The sequence below is a fragment of the Carcharhinus amblyrhynchos genome, chromosome 7 (assembly GCF_965287045.1).
Source record: "Carcharhinus amblyrhynchos chromosome 7, sCarAmb.v2.hapA, whole genome shotgun sequence".
In the NCBI taxonomy this organism is placed as follows: domain Eukaryota; kingdom Metazoa; phylum Chordata; class Chondrichthyes; order Carcharhiniformes; family Carcharhinidae; genus Carcharhinus; species Carcharhinus amblyrhynchos.
In genome coordinates, this window is record NC_137330.1 from 21,585,752 (window position 1) to 21,612,004 (window position 26,253).

Consider the following 26,253-nt stretch of genomic DNA (forward strand, 5'->3'; position numbering starts at 1 on the left):
TTGGGAGATTCATCCTGACATTGTCAGGAGGGAGAAGAATCCTTGATCAGGAGTGGATTTAAGAAGCGCACCAAAAACTAAGGAAAACATTGGGAGATGAAGACTTAAAGTTACTGGGCACAGGAACTGGGATATTGGAGCCTACTGGAAGCTGGGAATAAACGTGGAGTGTTGTGAAAGAGACTAATTCCATGGAGTGTGATGAATGGTTAGTATAAAAGGGGACCATCACTTTCTGCAGTTTTAAGTATAAGCTGCCCATGAAGAGAGAATAGTGTTTAGTCAATACTGCTGAGTCTTTTGTTAGAGGCAAAGTTTAAGACGCGACATCTTATTATGTCATTCTCAGCAATCAATTTGGAAGTTTGAATGTCTTTTTAAACAGTGTCAGAGTCTCCACAGAGATCATAATACATAGATGTACAAGAATGTTGCCAACTTTGAAAATTGCAGCTCCAAGGAGAGAATGTTGTTTTTCTTCGATGAGTTGGCTAAGGGGTGACCCAATTTAGGGATACAAAATTATGAGGGCCGATTCAGAGTAGACAGCTTTCCTCCAGCTGAGTGGTCAAGTACCATTGATTTAAGGTGATTGGTAGAAAGATTATAGGGATAATGTGGAAAAGCTTTTTCACTCAGAGGGTGATGGGCATTTAGGATTCACTACCTAAGTTGAGGCCAAAATGTTCAACTTACTGAAGAGGTAGTCGGATCTGTATCTGAAGCACTGTAACCTGCAAGGCTACTGACCAGGCTCCGGAAAACGGGATTAAAATGGGTAGCTAGTTTTTTTTTCTTTTTGGTTGACGGAAACACCATGGACTGAATGGCCTCTTGCTGTGCCATAACTTTTCTCTGCTTCTATTACCTTCATCGGTTTTGTTAACAGGCACTTCTTGCTGTTTCAACACAAATGATTTATTTCACCAGCATTCAAGCTCACTTGCCATTTAGGGCATCTAATTAAATGATTCCAAAAAGGTTTTTGAATGTTGTTCATGAAATTCTTATTTGCCACTTGGCTGCACAATTTTGCATCAGTATATTTTGCAATGAACAGTATTCTCCATTCGATATGTACAATGTGACCAGATGACCCAGCAGAGGTCTCTACGGATCCTTGTGAATCACTGTCAACTCCACCTTTTATCATTATCATACAGTCAAATCAGTTATTCAAATCAACATTCATCACTGATTTCTAAACTTCTCAATTTTTAAACAAGGAATTTTATCAAACCTCTTCTGAAAGCATGTTCTGAAATTTAAACAAATTAATGCTCATCACTTCGGTTCTCCTGAGATAAGCCCACACAGCACCTCAAACAATGCTCAACAGTGCATTTTTGCCATTATAGACATAGAACATAGAACATAGAACATTACAGCGCAGAACAGGCCCTTCGGCCCACGATGTTGCGCCGACCAGTTACAAAAACAATGACCCACTAGCCTATACCAATCCCTTCTCGTCCATAAACCTATCCAGAGATCTCTTAAACGCCCCCAAACTAGACGCATCTACAACTGCAGCAGGCAGGGCATTCCAATCCCTCACCACCCGCTGGATTGCAGTACTTAGTCCAGAGTTTCCAGATTCAATTGTCAGGACAACATTTATTATCTCTAATACTCAGTTTGGGCTTTAGCATTCACAGAGTCATCAAAACAATTACCACAGCATTAGCTATTTTCCTGAGGATTTTGAACTGCACCTGACCATTTAAACACATATTTCTTCACATCATCTGTTTTCGCTGATGTTACTTATGAGAGAGGTTCCAGCACTAAAATTATTTCTTATGCTTCCCACTTCCCTCCAAGTCTACTCACATATCATTCAATTCCTCCAGACAGGAATTGAGTTAGTGACAAAAAGGAAAAAAGTGCAGAAGATCAAAAGGGGAGAAGTTAAAGTGGAGAAAACCTACTATGGTCAGTTTACACTTCCTGTTGGTCTTCAAACTTGCAGGCAATCAAACTTTAAGAGCCAGTCCCATTTTGGAAGTTCTTCACAAAATAAGCCGTTTGAAAGATTTAGCTGTCAAAACTGTCATGATTGTAATTACATAAACAAAGAAATCCTCTTTTGTGTACACTCCATTGCTCTACTCAGAACATACAATAGCTGTGGCTGACCTTCATCTCTATCATCTTCAAGGATAACTCAGTAATAACTCTCACTCCTCAGTCATGCCATGACTTTAAGGCTTACTTTGGCACATTATTTAGGTTAACATTTCAATTTAGTGTTGAAGGAGTCAGAGATGCCATCTTTCAGATGAAAAGTTGAACTCTGTTAACCACATCTGTTGCAAATAAAAGATTATCCTACAATTTGAAGATCAGGTAAGTCCCCCTGGTGTCACGAGCGACATTTACATGCCTCAACCAACACTGCTTAAAAAAAAAACCTGGTCGTCTCCCATAATTGTCTGTGGGATCTTGTTTTACGTAAACTTAGTTGCAACACTTCTCTATGTTATAATTTTGACCACATTCGTAAAGTGCTTCGTTATTTTGAAATGCTCTCAGGATATATAAAATGTTGTATAAACACAAGCTCAATCTTTATTTCTCAGACCCAATTATGGAAAGGATGTACTATTTTCCACTCTCAATGTGTGAGAAGTTTTCATAATGCCATGCCTATTATCTGGGAACCCCGGTTAACAGGTCAGGTGCCGAGAAATATTCAGACTGTGGCTGCACCATTCTATACTGCTGCGTGCAAGCGCAACAACACATTGCATTACCATGAATAATAATGCTTAATAGAGAAACTGAAATGATGTTGTAGGTAATTATTTGAAAACACAGTCATAAATAATTGAATACGATACCCAGCAATGGCTTAATTTCTGAACAGAATGACTGCAAACCCAAGCGAAGGAGTCCAAAAATAGCTGTGTGATTTTTACTCAAGGTGCCAAAATAACTCCTGGTAGAACATGTAGTAGTAGGATAATCAATGGAGAACTCTATAACCTTTTATATAACTACAAATTATTTTCGTGAATGAAATTGAGGGGCTTATATTACTGTAGTTTACTTCTTCACCTTATTCAGATGAAAAAAAGTAATTGATTTAAAACCAATTCTTACCAAATTAAATAGCTCATTGTTTCCAAGGTCCAGTTCTTCCAATTTGCTGAGAAGGGCAAGTGATCTGTAAATGAACATAGTAGCTCAACATCAAATTATTAATGCTATGTTATTTACATCCTAAGCTTTTCATAACAATTAATAGAGGTGCGAAATGAATGAAATTTGGCAAAGGCCATGCCACATACGTTGTGCATCTGTTCATCAACAAAGGTAATATTTATTAACGTTGAAAAGATCAGTTTTGAAAAATCATCGTTCTGCACAAGGATAATTTTATTTCAATTTAAGTTTCCACTTTTTAATGCAACAAATTCTAAATTCTACCTTGCATTGTTGTCAAAAGAAAACAGGAGTAAACTTTAGGGCTGTAGTAAAGTAAATCAAAATTCTTTACAATCCACACATAAACCAATCTCTGGCCACATTCAACTAATGTTGGGTTTCATATCCGACAGTGCAGAGGAAGAACAACTAATAAATTCAAACTAATAAATTCAAATTGGCAATTTAGGACCTGCTCTTCTGTACAATTTTTCACCAACAGAAAACCTGGCATCATGTGCTCAAATATCTTTTATTCTATAAGTAGCCTTCAAGGGACATGTGACAATCTCAAATTCTTCTCCCACCTCTTGCTCTGTGGATATAAACAACAATAAAAACAAAGTACAGTACAACACAGGAACAGGCCCTTTGGCCCAATAAGACTGTGCCAACATATACGCTTTTGTAATCTTATATTTTCTTGCCTCCATATCCCTCTATTCCCTCCCATTCATATATCTATCCAGATGCCTCTTGAATGTTGTTATAGAATCTGCTTCCACCACTTCTTCTGGCAACGCATTCCAGGCATTCACCATCCTCTGTGTGAAAAACCTGACCCTCACATCTCTTTTAAACTTTGTCCCTCTCACTTTCAACCGACACCCTTGAGTAATTGACCCTTTGACCCTGGGATAAAGACTCTGACTATCCACTCTATCCAAGCCTGTCATAATCTTGTAAACCTCTATCAGGTCTCTCTACCAAATGAATCAACATCCTGGTAAAATCGCTTTTCTACCTTTCCAATGCATCAACATCCTTCCGGTAGTGTGGCAACTAGTATTGTACACAATACTCCAAATGTGCACTAACCAAAGTCTTATCCAGCTGCAACATGATTCTTCAATTCCTATACTCAAATGCCTCAACCAATGAAGACCAACAAGCCATAAGTTTTCTTGATCCCTTGTCCACTTGAGTTGCCACCTTCAGGGAACTAGGGATCCACACTCCTAGATCTCTTTGTATGCTAATATTTCTAAGGGTTCTGCCATTTACTGTATACTTTCCTTCTGCAGTAGGCCTTCCAAATCATATCACCTCACATCTGGGTTGTATTCCATATGCCATCTTTCAGCAAGGTTTCCAACTGATTTATATCCTGCTGCATCCTCTGACAATCCTCCTCACTCTTCTCTACTCCCCCAATTTTTGTATTATCTGCAAATTTACTAATCTGACCCCTACATTTTCCTCCAAATCATTTATATATATTGCAAACAAACGAGCCCCAGCACTGATCCTTGTAGAACACACCTGTCACAGGCCTCCAGTTAGAAAAGTATCCTTCCACTGCTACTCTCTGCTTTCTATGCCCAAACCAGTTTTGTATCCATCTTACCATCTCCAATCCCACATCACCTCACCTTCTTTGTAATAGAACAACTACAGCACAAATAGGTCCTTCAGCCCACAAGTTGTGCCGAACATATCTCTACTTACTAGGCTTACCTATAACCCTCAATCTTACTAAGTCCCATGTACTCATCCAGAAGTCTCTTAAAAAACCCTATCGAATCCATCTCCACCACCACCGCCAGCAGCCAATTCCACACACCCACCACCCTCTGAATGATAAACTGACCCCTGACATCTCCTCTGTACCTACTCCCCAGCACCCTAAACCTGTGTCCTCTTGTGGCAGCCATTTCAGCCCTGGGAAAAAGCCTCTGAGAATCCACTCGATTTTTACCTCTCAACATCTTACACACCTCTATCAGGTCACCCCTCATCCTTTATCTCTCCAAGAAGAAGAGACTGAGCTCTCTCAACCTATCCTTATAAGGCATGCCACCCAATCCAGGCAACATCCTTGTAAATCTCCTCTACACCCTTTCAATGGCTTCCACATCTTTCCTGTAATGAAGCATGCTTGCCTTCATCAGCCGGGGTATTGAGGTTAAAAATTGGTAAATCATGTTGCAGCTTTATAGAACCTTAGATAGGCCACACTTGGAATATATTGTTCAATTCTGGTTGCCACACTACCAGAAGGATGTGGAGGCTTTTGAGAGGATACAGAAAAGATTTACTAGAATGTTGCCTGGTATGAAGAGCATTAGCTATGAGGAGAGATTGGAGAAACTTGGTTTGTTCTCACAGAAACGATGGAGGTTGAGGGACAACCTGATAGAAATCTACAAGATTATGAGAGGCATGGATAATGGACAGAATGGTTAATCAGAAGCTTTTTCTCAGGATGGAAGAATTAATTACTAAAAGGGCATAGGTTTAAGATGTGAAAGGCAACATTTAAAGGAGATGTATGGGGCAGATTATTTTTTTAAACACAGAGTGGTGGGTGCCTGGAACTTGTTGCTGGGGGTGCTAGTGGAAGCAGATACAATAGTGATTTTTCAGGGGCGTATTGACAAATACATGAATAGGAATGAGAATGGGAGGATGTGGTCCCCAGAAGGGTAGGGGATTTTAGTTAAGTTGGACAGCATGTTCAGTTTAGGCTTGAGGGGCCTGTTCCTGTGCTGTAATTTTCTTTGTTCTTTGCTCTGTATCAGCCTGCCAAGAGGAACCTTATTGAAGGATTTTCTAAAGTCCATGTATACAACATCCACTGCCCTGCCCTAGTCAATTTTTATCACTTCCTTAAAGAACTGAATTGTGTGACATGACCTCGCCTTCACAAAACCATGCTGCCTATCACTAATAAGCCTCTCTTCCAGATGCGAGTATATCCTGTCCCTAAGAGTCTTCACCAATAATTTCCCCACCATTGACGTAAGGCTCACAGGCCTGTAATTTCCCCGATTGTCTTTTCTGCCCTTCTTAAACAAGAGAACAATATTAGCGACTCTCCAATCTTCTGGTATTTCGCCCATGGCTAAAGAGGATACAAAGATTTTGTAGTAGGATTTCCCCCAGTTTAACAGCAATGCACAACATAACCCACACAGACTCCAGCTGCCCACGTGATCATTACTCATGGGTGAGCCTAGACCAGCATTGTCAGAGTAAATTCAATGATAAAGACTTCAGGACCAACCTGCCCACTCCCCTACAGATGTCCACATTTGTACTTTCATCTGCAGTGGGAACATTAGCCCAATTCTCCATATCTTTGCAGACTAGAGCAGAGGTCAGTCACACAGCCCCATATTTAGCTATGATCACCCCCGGCAAGGAATCAAACCTAGATCTTCATGGTTTGTGTAACGGTACAAATCCTTTCCGAACAGGCCAAAGCAGAGACATATCTTACATCCCACCAAATTCAGATTAGTCATCTCTTCTTCACTGAAAGGAAAGTCACCATAGTCCCATAAGATCACAGGCTTCTCGCCCCTTTGAGGAGGAGGGCTGACTGGTGATGATTTAACCTGAAGATCATCACAAGATTGTGTAGGCAGGGCCTTCATGAATAACCTCAGCCGGGATGGGAATTGAACCTGCACTGTTGGTGTCACTGTGCATCACGAACCAGACATCCAGCCAACTGAGTTAACCAACTTCTTCACTACCACAAGCCAAGAAGCTGAAAATATATTTTACAAAATCACAGCTTCCAACAAGTTTCTCTTCTCTCCCTGCCAACAGGGATAAGAAACAGAGCATGTTGCAAGCAGGGACTAAAACAGTTCAGTTCATTCCAAATGAGGAATCCAGTCACTGAGTGGGAAGGGCGATCTCATAGGTAGTTTTTTCGCTTACTCAAATATTTCTGCAAATATCTAACTAGAACAGTGATGTATGTTAGCCTACAACAGAAGCCAATTCAGAAAGTCTTCAATTTTCCTTGGCTACCATTTTCCATTCACATTCTTGTATTGGTGCATATGCATACTTATACAAAAATGACAATAAACATCCATTGAACTTACTCTGGTAACAAGGTCAGCAGATTCTCTCTCAGCTCAAGTGATGCCAGGTTTATAAGACTGAAACAATGAGAGAAAATACAATGAAGTTCAAATTTGGAAAACCAATAAAAAATGTTTTAATTTGAATGTACAACTTTAATTCCTTAACGCATATGTGGTGAAGTGCAGGGATCCCCAGTCACTGACTTCTGGGAAGACCTCCTGTCTCATCCTGTCAATCAGAGTCCATTCCCCCTGTCCTAACTCAGTCTTCTACTCCCAGATATTAGCCCACGTTACTGCTGCCTCACAGCACCAGGAACCCCTGGATTCAATTCCCGACTTGGGCCACTGTGTGGAGTCTGCACATTCTCCCCATGTCTGTGTGGGTTTCCTCTCTCAGTCCAAAGCCGCACTGGTTAGGTACATTGGCCATGCTAAATTTGCCCTCAGTGTACCCGAACAGGAGCCGGAGTGTAGCAACTAGGGGATTTTCACAGTAACTTCAATGTCACAAGTAGATTACATTAACACTGCACTGATAAATAAATTTAAAAGGTTACCTTCAATTGAGTCTACCTTTATTTTCGCTAATCTGTTCCACTGAACCAGTTCAAATATTTTCTGGACAAAATCCATAGTTGTAACATCCTCAAAAAGATCCAATCAAATTATTGCAAAATAGTCTACCCTTCCATGATGACTCACTTTGATCAGCTTGTGGTGGTCTGTGTGCTCAGCCAGTTTGATTTGAGTGATGATTCATCATTCAGTAGCATATAAACTCATCTAAAATGCTCTTCATATCTTTTAGAAAGGGATTAAAATAATACATCTAAATTTGGACATTCTCAGATGTTGCAGTTGGACTCAATCAGAATTATTACTGCATACAGTGCACTGGCACAATAATTTCCACATGTAAAATAGCTTTAAAACATTCATATCAATTTTTTAACAAGCAATTTTTAAGGGTGTCATGGCAGCACTGCTGTCTCACAGCGCCAGGGACCCAGGTTCAATTCAGGTGTGCGTGGAGTTTGCATGTTCTTCCCATGTCTGCAAGGGATTCCACCGGGTGCTCCAGTTTCCTCACACAGTTCAAAGATGTGAGGGTTGGTTGATTAGCCATGCTAAATAGCCCCTTAGAGGAGGTTAGCAAGGTAAATATGTGGGGTTACAGGTTAGGGCCTGGGTGGAATTCATAGAATCATAGAACACCTACAGTGCAGAAAGAGGTCATTTGGCCCATCGAGACTGCACTGACCACACTCCCACCCAGATCCTATCCCTATAACCCCATGCATGACCCTAACTAGTCCCCCAACACAAAGGGGAAATTTAACACCTAACCCGCACAACTTTGGACTGCGGGAGGAACCCAGAGCACCCAGAGAAAACCCACATAGACACAAGGAGAATGTACAAACTCTGCACAGTGACCCAAACCAGGAATCAAACCTGGGTCCCTGGCACCGTGGGACAGCAGTGCTAACCACTGTGCTGTGTTGTCATTGCGGGCTTGATGGGCTGAATGGCCTCCTTCTGCATTGTAGAATTTTAATGATTAATCGCTTGAGACAACAGAAATCAAGTAACTAATTTCAAGTATTATTTAGATTTACTTCTTCAGTAACAATTCCAATCTCCTTCCAAAAGGTAGTTATATTATAATTGCCCAACAAAGCTCAAAGACTAATGAGCATCAGATGCCGCAGCAGCTGTGGATGAAATGTTGTAAGTAAGTCCCATTACAGCAGTTATGCTGAAACTATGAAAAGAGCTCTCCAGCAGCTTTCTCAGATTTGCATCCATCACTCTACAGGGGTGCGGATGGGGAACGGGTTTTCAAAGAAACATACAACCACTGGCATGACAACTAGTTAGCAATTGCATTCTGAAATGCCATAAGACAGCAGGCGTGTGAATAGGAAAAAACTTACAGGTACATCTGGGATTGCTTTACACAGGATGGAGCTGAGGCAAATTGCTGGGCGAAAGCAAAGCAAGTTTTCCGTTTCAAGGAGGGGTGGCCTCCCACATTATATCCTCCAATTATTTATCAGTCTAAATTGACTTAATTCCTTCAAATCTCTCCATAGTCTCCCTCACCGCTTCCAAACTCTGTAATCCTTGAATAATCAAATGGATCACAAACCTCCAAATAACTCAGTTCACCAACCCTTCAACTACTACCTGCCTCTACATCGGGCAACCTGCAGATCACATTTTGGATCAACAAGTCACATACAACTCTCCAAGATGTCCGTTCATTCAATTCTGTCCTCTTGAGCAGTCTCATCTTAATTGCTCCATCATTAGTAACTATATCTTGCGTTGCTAAAGCCCTTCCCTCCTAAACCCCTCTCCTCAATTTTCTCCTTTACAACATATCTTAAAACACACCACTTTAAACAAGATTTAGGTTGCTCACCCTAATATCTTGATGTAACTTGGTGTCATATTGATTAAAACTCCTGCAAATTGCCTTAAACATGTTATATAAATGCAAGTTGTTGCTGAGTGTTGAGAGTCCTGAGCAATAAGATCTTCCGCTTTGATAATAAACACATACACAGAAATGGCAAACAGCTACCCAGTAACTTTTAATTTTATAGCTGTTGTTAATGTATTAAGTTACCCCAATAGTTAAAGTGAGACTTTTATGACAATTGCTATTACAACAACCACGCTTCAAGTGGATTTGCTTAGAACGAGCGAACTTTATTTCAATGAGTCTGATATTACCAAAAACCTATAATCGGCTTAAAATCCCAAATAAATCCTTTGTGATATCTCTTCTAAATATAGTAAACACATCTGTGCACAAAATGGATAGTCCCAGGGAAGTTTTGTTGAGTTACTCTAAAGGAAGTATTTTTCAGCTGTTAACACTATCTGGAAATAGGACAATGCATGTAATTTACAAGTTCTCCCTTTCATAGAAGTTTCACAGTGCAAAAAAAGCTATTGAGTCTGCACAGATTCTAAGTGAGTATTTTCTTCAGGCCCAACCCCCTGCCTTTTCTCCGCAGCCCCGCCCACACATTTACCATGGCTAATCCATGGCTAACTTGCACAAATTTAGACACTAAGGAACAACTTAACATGGACAATCCGCCTAACCTTCACAACTTTGGAGTGTGGGAGGAAACTGAAGCACCCAGAGAAAGCCCATATAGACACTGGGAAAACGTGCAAACAGAAGCCTGGAATTGAACCTAAGTCCCTGGCGTTAACCACTGTGTGACCGTACAAGCTCCACTGTGCCACCTTATAATGGCCTTGACAGTTCAGTTAGAAGATGTACTATCTGGTGTGCTCTGGAGTTTGATTGTTGGACTTTAATAAGTTAACTGACCTCAGCAGGGACAGTCGCATTCAAACCACACTGGGCACTAGTTATTAACCTGAAACGAGCAGGGAAGAGAGCATGAATACCCAAAGCAGTTACAAACTTAAAGCCAAAGTTCCCTCACTTTTTAATGTTCCAGTAGCTCATGCTGCAATGTGTGTTTGTAGATATAACCAGATCGAGTGCCTTTTAGCTATTCAATCTTGGTTGAGCACAGCCTCTGAATTTACGAACACAAATTTAAAAACTGCATGACGCTTATTAGTTTACTGCCCAAAAAGCACTCCTTGTAGTAGTTCCTGCAACATAAATGGCCATTCAGACAATATAATTCATGGTTACAGATGACCATGGTTCTAAATACCAGAATAGATTAGCAAAAAAGGAGAAAATGGGAGGAAAAACAATGGATTTAGTTGATATGGATCAGATTTTAAGCAGATTACAGGATTGTGATTATGTCAAGGACTGACACCATGCAACATTAGTAAAGTAAACCTCGCAGATGTTTCCCACTGTTTTGTTTGGTCCTTTCAACGAGCCTTGATTCAACAGAACACAAGTCAATGATCTATTAATTACACCCTACATTATTTTGTTTCACACAATGAACTTGCCTTCCCTGGGTGCTTTTAAGTTACTAATTAGTGCTGTTTGTTGCTTCAGGCTAGGTGGCTTGAAATAGGGAAAGAAAAAGGCATTAGAAATAAAGGAACAAAACAGAAGTTTAAAAGTGCAGGATCATGTTGCCACATTTAACATATCAATTCCAAGGCTTTCAGCAGACTGGATTAATTAACAAGGTATCTGGAAATCAAGAGGAGAAGCAGTTTGGAAATCATAGGACATCTAATAGGCATCTCAAGGTTAAAACAAATACTGGATACATAGGTCTGTCTCTGTAAGAGATAGAGCAAGATCATTACAAAAAAGATTATAGCTGTCCAATATTTAAAAATACCACACAAATAAAAACTAGCCACAGCAGCACACTCGGCACAAGTTCACACTGGCAAAAATCAAACTAAAATATAGGATTGATATCACGAAGTTCTCCGTACGGAGAATAATCAGAAGTTGGAATGGACTCAAGCCGTGGAATCAAAAATTGTGGAATAATTTTAGAACACTACTGGATTCTGCAATTCTCACAGGAAGGTGGAGGGAAGGAGAATGTGGGCAATGGGGATGCACTAGGCTCAGCCAAAAATGTTTCCCTCATCTTCAGAGTTTCTTGTGTGATACCACATGCTTTTCAACTTCCTAGTCACCATTAAAGCAGCTTTATACAGCCCCCTACTGCCCTTGCTGAATCCATAGCAGAGGTTCTGGCCTGAATTTTGCAGTTGTCATGGCAGCAGAATTGTCAGCACTCACTGCATCACAGCTGCAAAACTGACAGCAGCTTCTGGCATCTGCCCTGCGCAGTTAAACATGAACATCCGGAAGCCATTGTCAGTAAATCTCTGTCCATCCATAGGATGTGATTTTCTGGTCTCTGTGGAAATCTCAGAAACCATTTGTGTGAACTTCCACTTTTTGTACTATCAGTCATGTTGCACAAACACTAGGAAAAAAATGTTACAACTTGTTAAAGGAAGTGAGCTGGGTTTTGCCAGCATGCTGAATTCACAATTACAGCCAACATCCTCTCAGCTCCTGGAAAAATTATAATTGCGAAATGTCACAAAATATTTTATGGCTCTGAAAAAAAAAACACACCTGGAATTATATTTTAAAAAACTGGGCTTTATTTTTTCTTTGAAAAGAAACAACTTTGGAGAGGAAGACAGCTGCCTCTTTTCTGCAGTAAAAAGTCTCAACACCAGGTTGAAGTCCAACAAGTTTATTTGATAGTAAACCCACAAGCTTTCAGAAACACTGTTCCTTCATCAGGTGTGTGGAAGGTTCTGATCAGAGAAGGGCATATAGAGGCACACACAGTTTACAGAATACTGATTAGAATGCGAGTCTTTACAGCTAACCTGCTATTCAAGTCTTAGAGATGCAGACAATGTAACTGGAGATAGCATTAGGCATAGGCTAAAGAGATGTGCATTGTCTCCAGACAGGACAGTAAGTGAGATGTTGAAATTTCAGGCAAGTCATGGGGGTTACAGATAATGTGACATGAACCCAAATCCCGGTTGACGCCGTCCGCATGTGTGCGGAACTTGGCTATCAGTCTCTGCTCAGTGGCTCTGCGCTGTCGTGTGTTGTGAAGGCCGCCTTGGGGAACGCTTACCCAAAGATCAGAGGCCAAATGCCCACGGCCGCTGAAGTGTTCGCCAACAGGAAGGGAACAGTCTTGTCTGGTGATTGTCAAGCAATGTTCATTCATCCGTTGTCGTAGCGTCTGCATGGTCTCCCCAATGTACCATGCTTCGGGACATCCTTTCCTGCAGTGTATCAGGTAGACAATGTTGGCCGAGTTGCAAGAGTATGTGCCGTGTACCTGGTGGATGGTGTTCTCACGTCAGATGATGTCATCCATGTCAATGATCCAGCATGACTTGCAGGGGTTGCTGTGGCAGGGTTGTGTGGTGTTGTGGTCACTGTTCTCCTGAAGGCTGGGTAGTCACATTGTCTGCATCTTTAAGACTTGAATAGCAGGTTAGCTGTAAAGACTCGCATTCCAATCAGTATTCTGTACAGTGTGTGTGCCTCCATATGCCCTTCCCTGATCAGAACCTTTCACACGCCTGACGAAGGAACAGTGTTTCCAAAAGCTTGTAGGTTTACTATCAAATAAGCTGGTTGGACTTTAACCTGGTGTTGTGAGACTTTTTACTGTGTTTACTCCAGTCCAATGCCAGCATCCCCACATCTTTTCTCCAGCCCAGAGCCAGTCCACAGCTACAAGTCAATATATGCTACTCCTGAGTTGCTTGCTGCTGCAATAGAATACTACTGAGTGTCCCTCCAATCTGCCTGGAAAGCAGTGCTAGAGCTAATGATTGTTTTGTGCATCAGCACTGAAGATCAAGCATTTAACCTGAATTCTACTTCAAGGGCTCCACCATCTATCCTTTGCCTTTGAACTATTGACTTTTAACCTTTGGCAGAATTCCTTTTTTTTCGTGTGTGTTTGTGAGAGAAAGACACAGAAACACTTAGGGAATTTCAAGAGAGTAATTTGTATATTTTCGTATTTCATGCTGTATGTTGGTTTTTGCATCTCTGTTCAATCAGACTGGTTTATAATAGACTAATAAGTTTATTGTTTATTAAACGAAGCCAGGTTAAATTTTCTTCTATTCTGGGTAACAGAAGTGAATAATTGGCCATTTTGGTGAATGAATTGAATAGTTAAACTAAAACTGCGTGTGGAGGAGATGTGGGGGATAGGTCAACTGCTCACTCATCCTATTCCAATCAGAACAATTTCATTGCCTGTAAAATGATTTAAAAAATGAAAGTGAATCCATGTCTTTTACTTCCTGGTTTGCAGACTGTGAAAATTCTTCAATGTGATTGATTGCTTAGTCTTCTAGATGGCACCACTGCTACTGAACGTGAATAGAAATTATTGCCAGAGTGAAATTCATGCCACAGAGATTGCTACATCAACTGCAAACACAGCATGGTGGAATCACATCTCATGAGACTATAATTTTTACAACAGTCATTGTTATTAAAACTAAAATCAGTTCTGCATTAAAAATATTTGAAGTAAAATGTTCCTAGAGATCCTGTGTTCCTTCCCCATACCAACTGTTTTTTTTAAAGAACTAACAATCTGTTCATTCTTAATAAGTGTCTCGGGTTTCATCAACCATTTTCAAGCTGGAAAGCATCAAAAGAAATCGGTATACCTTGGCCAAAAAGTAATTCAGAGAGCTTGGTCTGACCAATCTAAACAAAGTTTAGTTCTATAAAGTTTGACCATGACAGGTTCACATGTACCAGGGTCAACATTCGGCATGACTTTTGCATAGAAATATCAACACTGCAGAACTTATCTGGTCCATCCAGAGATAATTTGTCTGTGATGTTAAAGTATACACTTTTTTTTCCCAAATTATAAACATCAGGCTTTTTTTGCACAATGCCATTTGGCAGTGATTCAATCTCTATACAGACGTTCAGAAATTACTACAATTTAGATTTGTTTGACACTGTAGCTGTTAGTCATTCATTGTACAAGTTATGCTCCAATCCTAAATCCCATGTTTAATTACTTTCTTTTACTCATTCGTGGGATGTAAACATCACTGGTTCAGTCAGCATTTATTGCCCATCCCGATCTGCCCTCGGAAATCTGGTAGTGAGCTATCTTCTTGTACCACTATAGTCCACGTGTTACACAAACACGTACAGAGCTTTTCAGAAGGAAGTTCTAGGATTTTGGCCCAGTGACAGTGAAGTAAGGTTGATATAGTTTTGAGTCAGGTTTCTATGTGACTTGGAGGGGGAAACTTGCCAGTGTTCCCATTCATCTGCTGATCTTGTATTTCTAAGTGGTCAAGTACACAGGTTTGATAGGTGTTATCCAAAGAACCTTCACGGGTTATGAGACTCGAAGTATTAACTCCATTTCTCACTCCACAGATACTGCCCAGACTGAGTCCTTCAGGCACTTTCTCCATCCTCCAGCACCCACACTATTTTGCTTTTATATTATTGCAATTTTCAATTCTGTCAACATATCAGGAATTAACTGTGACTAAGTGGCTGAATTTGTTGGAACGTTGTCATTATCTTGGGATCTGCAAATGCATTTTACTCAGGTCAGTTTTCCCAATTCAGACCCCAAAATCAATTGTGTGCAAAACTCATGGGAAAGAGATTTAAGCTTCATTTCTTGTCTAGACTGAAAAAAATGACAGATAGATGGCACAGTGGTAGCACAACTGCCTCACAGCACCAGGGATTTAATTCGATTCCAGCCTCAGCTGATAGTGCAAACTCCACACATTCTCCCCATGTCTGCATGGGATTCCTCCATGTGCTCCAGTTTCCTCCCACAGTCCAAAGATGTGCAGGTTAAGTTGATCAGCCATGATAAATTGCCCCTTAGTATCAGGGGGTTTAAGACTGCAAATATGTGGGGTTACGGTAATGGGACCTGGGTGGGATTGTTGTTGGTACAGGCTGGATGGGCCAAATAGAATCTACTGTACAGAAGGAGGCTATGATGACAATTGTGAGGTATTGAATCTGCATTTGCTTCTTTGTAGAAACTTTAACAATTTTCTATTATGCTGCAGAAACACTGAATTGTTACACTTTTATTCCTTATTGCTGTCATTCACAATGTAACAAAATAATCTTAAATTATATTTGGATGATTGATAGGGTGCAGCATCATCCTGTGCTTGCGGTGCCCAATTGCATAAGAAAACCTATATAAATTAGGCAAGTAAGGGCATAAAAGAGGCAAATATAGGATCCACTTTGACTTTGTAGGACTTCTGAATAACTTCAAGTTGTCATCGTTATGACAGATTATGCAATAGGGTTCCAAAATGGCAGGTAAACCTGTGTAGTGCAAGCTTTGCCGAGGCATTTCTCACATATAACAAATGGCTCCTTTTTGGGCCAATGTATTTTTGTTCTACGGAAGTATATCACTTTAATGTGGTTATTTGCATGCCTATATATTTGGCTGAATCAGAAATGAAACATGTATACTGAAAGGAGTTCAACCAAATCAAAGGGTGATGTGTTAGGCTTGTTGCATAACATTTGAGCTGCAAATTTGTACATTTTGAAAAAAACGAATTAATTGCTTTCTGCAGAATCCTTGCAACCTATGATTAAATGAATCATCATCATCATTAACTTAATAGTAATTATTTTAGCAAATCAGAAAAGCAGAATTTGGGATTTTTTGTGCTAAACAGATGTGCCACCTTTCACAATAAATACGTGACACGCAAAGTTCATTTTAAAAGTTAAAAATAGACTGAGCTACTTGCCATATTTCTGTTGCACACAATACATGTCATTTAATTGAAAAGGGCTCAAATCCAGTAAACATCACACGTTCGTCTTGTTTTCAAATAAAATCTCAATTAATTATATTCGTGAAGTAAAAACCATGATTAAATCAATGGTGGATTCAAAATTTTTTTTTAAATCAAAGCAATTTGCAAGTAAATAAAATAGTATCCGATTGTAATATATTTTCACATGTATACAGTCCAATTGAAATGGTAGGGGACATTTTCCACAGCAAATTACTTTTACAAGGTGCAAAAATATCTATTTTCTCAAAAAAAAGACACTGCAGAGACTGGAAATCTGATGAGAGATAATGATGGAAACGCTCAGCAGGCTGGGCAGCATCATTGGAAGGAGAGCAGAGCTCACATTTCAGATTGATGACCTGTCAATGGTTTTGCCAACTTCAGGGCGCTTCATTTGCCACAAATGACACCTGCTGACCTCCTGGGTATTTCTACCATGTGTCTATTTTTACTTAGACAAATTCAGCAGACATTTCTCTCAGGGGATAGATACCAAGAAAGCTGCCTGTCCTTCCAACAATGTTGCAGCCCACTCAGCGCTATGCTGCTGGCCTCTCCAGCGCTAATAGGTCCCGCCCCTTTATTTTCAGAATAAATTCTGCTAGGGCACTCTGTGATGCACGGAGGGTTGGAGATTCAATCTAAACATCACGCTGAAGAAAACTGGCAGGAGTTACTCCGGTTTTCATGCAAATTGGGGGTTTCAAATTTTTTGGGGAGAATTCGGCCCATATTTCAAGCAGAGGGCACATCTGCCAGTGATCAATGACTTACTAATAAATGATGATAGAACGGTAATCTCAAGAGTGTTAAGACTTGAAATTTTACAATGCCTACACCAAGGGAAATTAGTATAACCAAGTGCGGAGCCACAGCGTGGTATTTGGTTCGGCGGCCAAGTTTGTCAACATCATTGAGAGGAATGATACCCAGATGTATCTCAATTCATAGTCAAAAGAATTACCTCGAACCATAGAATCACAATAGTGCAGAACAACCGATAACCATAAAATCACTACAATCCATCAAGTCTGCACTGACTTTCCAAAAGAACATCCCGCCCAGGCCCTCCCCTTTGCCCTATTCCCAAAACCCCACACATCTAGCATGGCTAATCCACCTAACCTACACATCTTTGGACACCTTTGGAAGGAAACCCACACAGACAAGGGGAGAAGAGAGTCACTCAAGGCCAGAGCTAGGTTCCTGACATGGTGAAGTAGCAGTACTAACCTACTGTCATTGTCTTTTCTGACAAATTCTTGGGAACACCCCCAAATGGACATATTTGAGAAAAAAAGGAAAATGTTTGTAATAGTAGTCGATTGCAACTTGAGATGGATTTAAACCAATTATATCATTGTTAAAATAAATCTTTACATTCCATAGGATTCCTGATATTGTGGTAACCAATAATGGTCTGCAATTCACGAAGACAGAGATTCAAGAGATAACAGAATTCTTTGGATCTGTTTGCACAGTCAGCTCAATGAAGTTTCCTCAGACTAATGGGGAACAGAGGGGAAAAAGAGGTGCCTGAAAGGTATAAAGACATTACTGAAAGAGGAGGATATTCATCTCATGCTATTGAGTTATAGATCCTCGCCCTTATTGGCTTCATGTCAGTTACTCATGTGAAGAAGGTTGCAGATACAGACTTTTATTCCTCCACATATATATTGCTGTCACAGATCGAGTAAATAAACTTAAAAAAGTACAAGAAAGGGAGGAATCTTATCAAATAGATGAAACAATAGGATAGTTGTCACAGGGCAAAACGTTATCAGCTCTTCAATAGGGAGAACAGGTTTGGATCAGCAATCAAGATTTGGAGAAATAGTGGAGAAATGACCAAACCCAACATCTTCCATTGTCCAGATGGAACAGGGGACAGTCAGAGAAATCAAAAGAGCTTTAATTACAATTGAGCAACAGAAGAGATCAGAGAGGTTGTAATGATCAGAAAGAAGACACTACACATTTACCCGCTAATCTCTCTAACCTATGCATCTCACGACACTAAGGGGCAATTTAGCATGGCCAATCAACCTAACCCGCACATCTCTGGATTGAGGAGGAAACCAGAGGACCCGGAGGAAACCCACGTAGACATGAAGAGAATGTGCAAACTCCACACAGACAGACAGTGACCCAAGCCGGGAATCAAACTCAAGTCCCTGGGAGCTGTGAAGCAGCAGTGCTAACCACTGTGCTACCATGCAATGAAGCCAGATGTCATAGAAGGAAGTAACCTGAATGTCTGGAAAGAAGCTAGTGTACGGAAGTGTTCTCGTAATGATAAATGTGTTATAATAAAGTTAGGCTGTTGGCTGCTGACAGTCTTCTGGAGCTACTGAAATACTACTCTAACCCAACAATAGTTAGTGGTACAAAACAGACCATATCTTGTTCCAGGCACTCAGTTTAGAATATTCACTCGCCGGTCAACTATAACACTGAACACTACTTGAAGCTCCTTCAATTCAACTGCAACAATCTGCCTTAATGGCAAAATCAGAAGAGCACTCCTTGCTCCACCAATGGATTTTATTTTACACTCCCCACATCATTGGTCATGTTACGTGATTTGAGTTTTCCCATTTTGCTTCGTTTGTGAACAATCTTTTGCTGAGGTTCAGTCAAAATCAGATCAGTACTGCCATTACACATCAGTACTCATTACACATCAAATCTTTACCATCAGCAGAGGTCAAGAGTCAAAAGCCACTTTGCTCACCCACTACCTCAGCAATCCGTCAATTTAACTTTTCTGAAGATATCTATTAGTTAGTTAGATTTTGATTTGTCATTGGCAAGCACGTGAGGGTGTGGTATACAAGTCACGACATGGAAAATGATTAATACAAACTGTCTTCCTCGTTCCACATGAAGATCATCAATTATACAACACCAGCTTCTAAGACTGGAGAGGTTAATTACCAAAGTATCAATAGATTCTGGTCACAGTGCAGGAGAACATATGTAAATTTGGTTATTTTAGCAAATATGTTGAGTAGGTGAAATATTGCAGCATGCATGTCTGTGCAAATCATTAGGTGTTTGAAATCTTGTTCTTAAAGTCAGCTCATTTCTCTGTTCAGGCAAGATAGCATTGCAAACGACCCTGGTATGCTGGCATGAAGCATCAATATACCCTGAAGCTCGTTACACTTGGAAGCTATCCAGTAACAGGGCTTTTCAAGAGCCACGGAAATCCAGAAAAGGCCATTTATTTTGCTGGGTACCAGGTCAATAATTCCTAAAAAACTCAAACTACACACTTGAAAATACAACGTGACCACATCATAACATATTGCTGGCTGGTGCGAAATAGTCCACCAGTATATAAACAGGACGACTCGATCAATTCTTGCAACACTTCAATAGATTTCATTTATTTACAAATTGCCAAGCGACTGTCACCATTAAAAGTAACACAGATCTACCACATTACCCAGCTGGCAATGGTTGTTCCAACACAAAGGATGTCAACTTCACTGAAAAAGCAATTATTAGAGTGAAGGAGAGAGAGTAATTCAAGAATTCGTACGCTCATTAAATCATCTGCATCACCATCTGAATCAAGTTTGTATGCCTTCTTGGCCTTTTGGCCAAGATCAAGTGTAGTATTGACATGCTGTGCTTGGCTGAAGTCAGAGGTCTCGCAACACCAGGTTAAAGTCCAACAGGTTTATTTGGTAGTAAAAGCCACTAGCTTTCGGGGTTTGCCCCTTCGTCAGGTGAGTGGGAGTTCTGATCACAAACAGTGCATATAAAGGCAAACACTCAGTTGACGAAGGGGCAAACCCCGAAAGCTAGTGGCTTTTACTACCAAATAAACCTGTTGGACTTTAACCTGGTGTTGTGAAGCTTCTTACTCTGTTTATCCCAGTCCAACACATCTCCACATCTTGATGGAAGTCATCAGGTTACATTTCGGCTTCATTTGAAGCAATTTTTAAAAGCGGCATCTCGGTCTTTTGGCTAAGATGCAAATGAGATCAAGCCTTGGAGGAGGAGCTAATCAGCTTGGATCATGTAGATCAAGCCCAGGACAGGAGGTGAGAGCCCTGTCTTGTCAGCGTGGATCACGAATGTCTCAACTTGTTGAGACTCTGAATTGGACTTGAGTTGATTGAATTGGAATAAAAACACAAAAGAAAATTAGTTTGTATGCCTTCTAAAACCCTGTACCACAAAATAATGTAAAGATTAATGCTGTACTAAATGTAGGCTGAAGTGAAATTAACACTGGAAAATTCCAAGTTCTTGGTCCAAATACCTTTCACATCCATCTGAAAGGGCAGACAGGGCCCTGATGTAAAGTCTCATCAGTTAAAAAAAAGCACATCCAACAGTTCAGCATTCCTGCTATGCTGCACTTGAGAGCGTCATGAAGGTAACGAGCAGCCATATTAATGATCATCCTCAGAGAAAGATTAAGAGGTGCAGCTGAGCAGAGAAAACTGCAGGACATGTATACCAGGGCACCAAACTGTGGGCTGTTTGTTTTCAGACAGAAATCTCACAAGGAAGCAATAAGAATTCCCTAAAAGTGACGTCATTGGTGGTTAGGGTCGTAAAGAGTGCTTTTGGTACACTGGCCTTTATAAATCAGAGTATCGAGTATAAAAGTTAGAGTGTTATGGTAAAGTTATATAAGGCATTGGTGAGGCCAAATTTAAGAGTATTGTGTACAGTTTTGGTCCCCTAGTTATAGGAAGGATATAAATAAGGTTGAAAGAGTGCAGAGAAGGTTCACAAGGATGTTGTCAGGTCTTGAGAAGCTGAGTTACAGAGAGAGATTGAATAGGTTCGGACTTTATTCCCTGGAGCGTAGAAGAATGAGGGGAGATTTGACAGTGGGGTATAAGATTTTGATGGGTATAGATAGAGTGAATGCAAGCAGGCTTTTTCCACTGAGGCTAGGGAAGAAAAAAAACCAGAGGGCATGGGTTAAGGGTGAAAGGAGAAAAGTTTAAAGGGAATATTAGGGGGGGCTTCTTCACGCAGAGAGTGGTGGGAGTGTGGAATGAGCTACCGGATAAAGTGGTAAATGCGGGGTCACTTTTAACATTTAAGAAAAACTTGGACGGGTTCATGGATGAGAGGGGTGTGGAGGGATATGGTTCAAGTGCAGGTCAGTGGGACTTGACAAAAAATGCTTTGGCACAGACAAGAAGGGCCAAAAGGCCTGTTTCTGAGCTGTAATTTTCTATGGTTCTAACATTCCCTTGTGACCGTATATTACAATTATTTAGTCAGCAAAAGAAGTCATAGCATATACAATACATAAGGAGGCTGTTCAGCCCATCATGTCTATGCCAATTTCATCATAGAGCTATCCAACAAGCCCTACTCGCTGGCTTTTTCCCTTTCAAATAACTTCTTTTCCAAGAATGTAGCAAATTCTCCTTTAAAGTTACTATTCACTCTACTTCACACACTTCTTCAGACAGTGTATAACAACAACTCTCTATGTAAAAGAAAATCTCAATTGCCCCCAGGTGTTTTTCCCTATAATCTTAAATTAGTGTTCTAGTTATTGACCCACCTGCCAGTGGAAACAGTTTCTCCCCTATTTAGTATAATCAATACGTCTCATTCTTTTGAGCATATTTACTACATCTCCCCTCAGCCTCCTTTGCTCTCTGGGGAACAGCTCAAACTCTTATCACTCCAGAGAACTGTAATCCTTCATTCTGGCAAATCAGCTCTGCAACTTCTGACATCCTTCCTCAAGTGTGGTGTCAGAATTAGATAAGAATGCTCCATAGACTGCTTAGGTCCACTAAAGCAGCAGCAGGTCCACATCAGATGCCATCTCCCTGGCCCTGCACTCAACCCTGGAATATCTAGATAACAAGGACACCTGCGTCAGACTCCTATTTATTAACTACAGCTCAGCCTTCAACACTCATTTCCAAGCTCCATGGCCTGGATCTCGGCTCTTCCCTCTGCGACTGGATCCTGAACTTCCTAACCCACAGACCACAATCAGTAAGGATAAGCAACAGCATCTCCACGATCATCCTCAACACCGCTGCCCCACAAGGCTGTGTTCTCAGCCCCGTACTATACCCCTTAAACACCTATGACTGTGTGGCCAAATTCCCTTCCAACTCGATTTTCAAGTTTGCTGACGACAACACCTAGTGGGTCAGATCTCAAACAATGGCAAAACAAAGTACCGGAATGAGATAGAGCATCTGGTGAACTGATGCAGCAACAATAATCTCTTTTTCAACGTCATCAAAATGAAGGATTGTCATCAACTTCAGAAAGCGCAGTGGAGAACATGCCCCTGTCTACATCAATGGGGAAAAAGTAGAAAGGGTTGAGAGCTTCACATCTTTAGGTGTCCAGATCACCAACCACCTGTCCTGGTCCCTCCATGCCAACTCTACAGTTAAGAAAGCCCACAAATGCCTCTACTTTCTCAGGGGGCTAAGGAAATTTGACATGTCTGATAAGACTCTCATCAACTTTTACAGATGCATCATAGAAAGTATTCTTTCTGGTTGCATCACAGCTTGGTATGGCTCCTGCTCTGCCCAAGAAACTATAAAAGGTCATGAATATAGGCTAATCCAACATGCAAACCAGCCTTCCATCCACTGGTTCTGTCTGCACTTCCCACTGCCTTGACAAAGCAAACAGCATAATTAAGGACTCCACACATCCTGGGCATTCTCCCTTCCACCTTCTTCCATCAGAAAAAAGATACAAAAGTCTGAGATCAGTACCAACCGACTCAGGAACAGCTTCTTCCCTGTTGCCATCCCACTTTTGAAAGGACCTATCTTGCATTAAGTTAATCTTTCTCTACGCCCGAGCTATGACTGTAACACTACATTTTGCACTCTCTCATTCCCTTCCCTGTGAACAGTTGCTTTGTCTGTATAGCGCGCAAGGAACAATACTTTTCACTGTATACTAATATGTGACAATAATAAATCAAATCAAAAAGTCTAGCCAGTGATTTACAAAGGCTTGCCATAACCACTTATAGGGTATCAGGGTTTTGAATTCAATGATCAGCCATGATCAAAATTACCTGGGGAGCATGCTTGACTTACTCCTGCTTCTAGTTTCAATATTTCTACATTTTCAAATATGTGCCCTGTTTATGAACACAACTCCCACTCACCTGATGAAGGGGCAGTGCTCCGAAAGCTTGTGCTACCAAATAAACCTGTTGCATTTTAAACTGGTGTTGTGAGACTTCTTATTGAAAGGGTCATCAGTCCAAATGACGACCACTATTGATGTTACTGTATACATCCCTCCAGATTGATAAACAACTGTTCAGTATTACTCCCTGCTCTGTCATCTCAGATTATTCCAGATCTGCATTGCCTCTGACACTTTATCCAACACATACAGCTGAATTATATATGTGAATTAGGAACAGGAATAGGCCACTTGGCCTCTCAAGCCTCCTCTGCCATTCAATAAGATCATGGCTGATCTGATGGCCTGAACTCCACATTTCACCCACTCCCCACCTTACTATGAATCTTGACTAACAAGGGTATAAAAGATTAGCTACCTCTGCCTTAAAATATTCATGACCCTGCCTTCATTGCTCTTTGGGGAAGAAAGTCCCAACAAATCATGATCCTCAGAAAGAAGTTCTCCTCACCTCCCTCTTAAGTGCAAGATCCCTTATTTTTAAGCTGCATCACCATGAGCTAGTTACTTGCACAAAAGGAAACATCCTTTCCACACCCACCCCTGTCAAGTCTCTTCAGCTCTTATATGTTTCAATAAGATCACCTCTCAATATTGTGAGCGCCAAAGGATACAGGCATCCAATCTTTCCTCAGAAAATAAGCCCCTTATCCTCGGTATCAAACCTTCTAAAAAGTCCATATGCACATCAACTACACTAACATCAACAACTCTTCCTGTTATTAATTGGAAGAACTCAGATATCCTGGATACTATTTGTTTGCAACAAATTCACATTGGCTGTTACTTAATATCCTGTGCTTTCCCAGTGACAAGTAAATTTGACATTGCCCAATCACTCACATTAGACTGACTGGCCTGTAGTTACCAGTTTGATGTGATTTATTATTGTCACATGTTCACTGTATGTTAATACATATAACAATATGTATTAACATACAGTGAAAAGTATTGCTTCTTGCACACTATTCAGACAAAACATACCATTCATAGAAGAGGAAACTAGAGAGTGCAGAATGTAATGTTACAGTCATAGCTAGGGTATAGAGAAAAATCAACTTAACACGAGCTAGGTCCATTCAAAAGCCTGATAGCAACAGGGAAGAAGCTGCTCTTGAGTCGGTTGGTATGTGATCTCAGAATTTTGATCTTTTTCCCGAAGGAAGGTGGTGGAAGAGAGAATATCCGGGGTGCGTGGGGTCCTTAATTATACTGGCTGCTTTGCTGAGGCAGCGGGAAGTGTAGACAGAGTCAATGGACGGGAAGCTGATTTGTATGATGGATTGGGCTACATTCACGACCTTTTGTAGTTCCCTGTGGTCTATCCTTGAGGTTTATCCCTCTTTACCATTTTGAACAGAGGGTGTGATATTTGCAACTCTTCAGTCCCTTGGCACCACTCTACTATCACAGGAGAATTGAAGGATTGTGGCCAAAATATCCAATATTTTTACACTTACTTCCCTCAGCAACCTTCGATGCATCCTATCTGGACTTGATGTCTTTATTATTTTGAGTGCTGCTAGCACCTCCTCTTTATCTATTTCTATCCTAAGTAATGTTTCTATCTTCTCATTTTTTATTGTGGCATTAGTAGAAAATTCCTCTATACAGAAGACAGAGGATAAATACCCATTTGGTACCTAAGCCTTGCCCCTTGTCTCCACAGCAAGATTTTCATTTTGGTCTTTCATCTGCCCAATCCTTTCTTTCAAAAGGCAAAATATACTCATGATTTGTGACTACTGTCAGTTAATTATTTATAATTATTTTGCATTACGCAGAGGTCACATATAGTTACAGCGATAGCATTTCTAAGAAACAAATAAGACTGCAAATTTATTTGACTGTTTTCAAACAGAGTTAAGAAATCCCGCTTTGAAAGCTGTCAAACTTACTTTCCAATATTTTCAGGAAGTGCCTGTAGTGAGATATCATTCAGGGAGAGACACGTCAAGTTCCGCAACTCAGGAAAGCTTTCAGGCAACCTGCAGACAAATCATCAGGAGTCATTAAAATGTTCTGCACACATCAACTATCAGAAGATTTAGATATCGAGCGTCAGTACACCTCACCTACATAACATATTAAAAAACTTAAATCTGTACACGTTTCCCATCTACAAAATCTTACTTCACATTTGTCAACACATTCTAACACAAATGTAATTGCCCACATTGGAATGGAAACAAGTCGTCACACCATCATTACATGCTCCCGCTAGTGGATGCCAGCATAATCCCTCAATTTTGCATTTCCCGTCTCTTCAGACTACTGCACAAAAAATTGTACCTGTCAACTGTTCCCGAATTGGTGTCACTTTTGCTATTTAAAAGGACTTAAAAAATGTTAAGTAACATATTATATGTTCGGAAAAAAGTAAGGATACAACTTCTGATGAACAGTGAATTACATCAGATGGTACAAATTGCCCCACCCTCTGCCATCATTCTTGTGAGCATTATAATGTGGTTTGGATCAC

At 40.5% G+C, this 26,253-nt stretch overlaps 1 protein-coding gene across 1 annotated transcript in view; it reads right to left on the reverse strand.

Moving 5' to 3' along the window:
• Window positions 1–26,253, reverse strand: part of lrrc1 (leucine rich repeat containing 1) — a 402,129-nt gene that overhangs the window by 289,854 nt on the left and 86,022 nt on the right. Inside the window, exons 4-6 of the mRNA XM_080192020.1 lie at window positions 25,670–25,759; window positions 7,272–7,328; window positions 3,106–3,169 (exon numbers count right to left, since the gene is read on the reverse strand). Of these exons, the coding sequence (XP_080048146.1) occupies window positions 3,106–3,169; window positions 7,272–7,328; window positions 25,670–25,759 (211 nt within the window). The remainder of the gene's footprint in view (window positions 1–3,105; window positions 3,170–7,271; window positions 7,329–25,669; window positions 25,760–26,253) is intronic.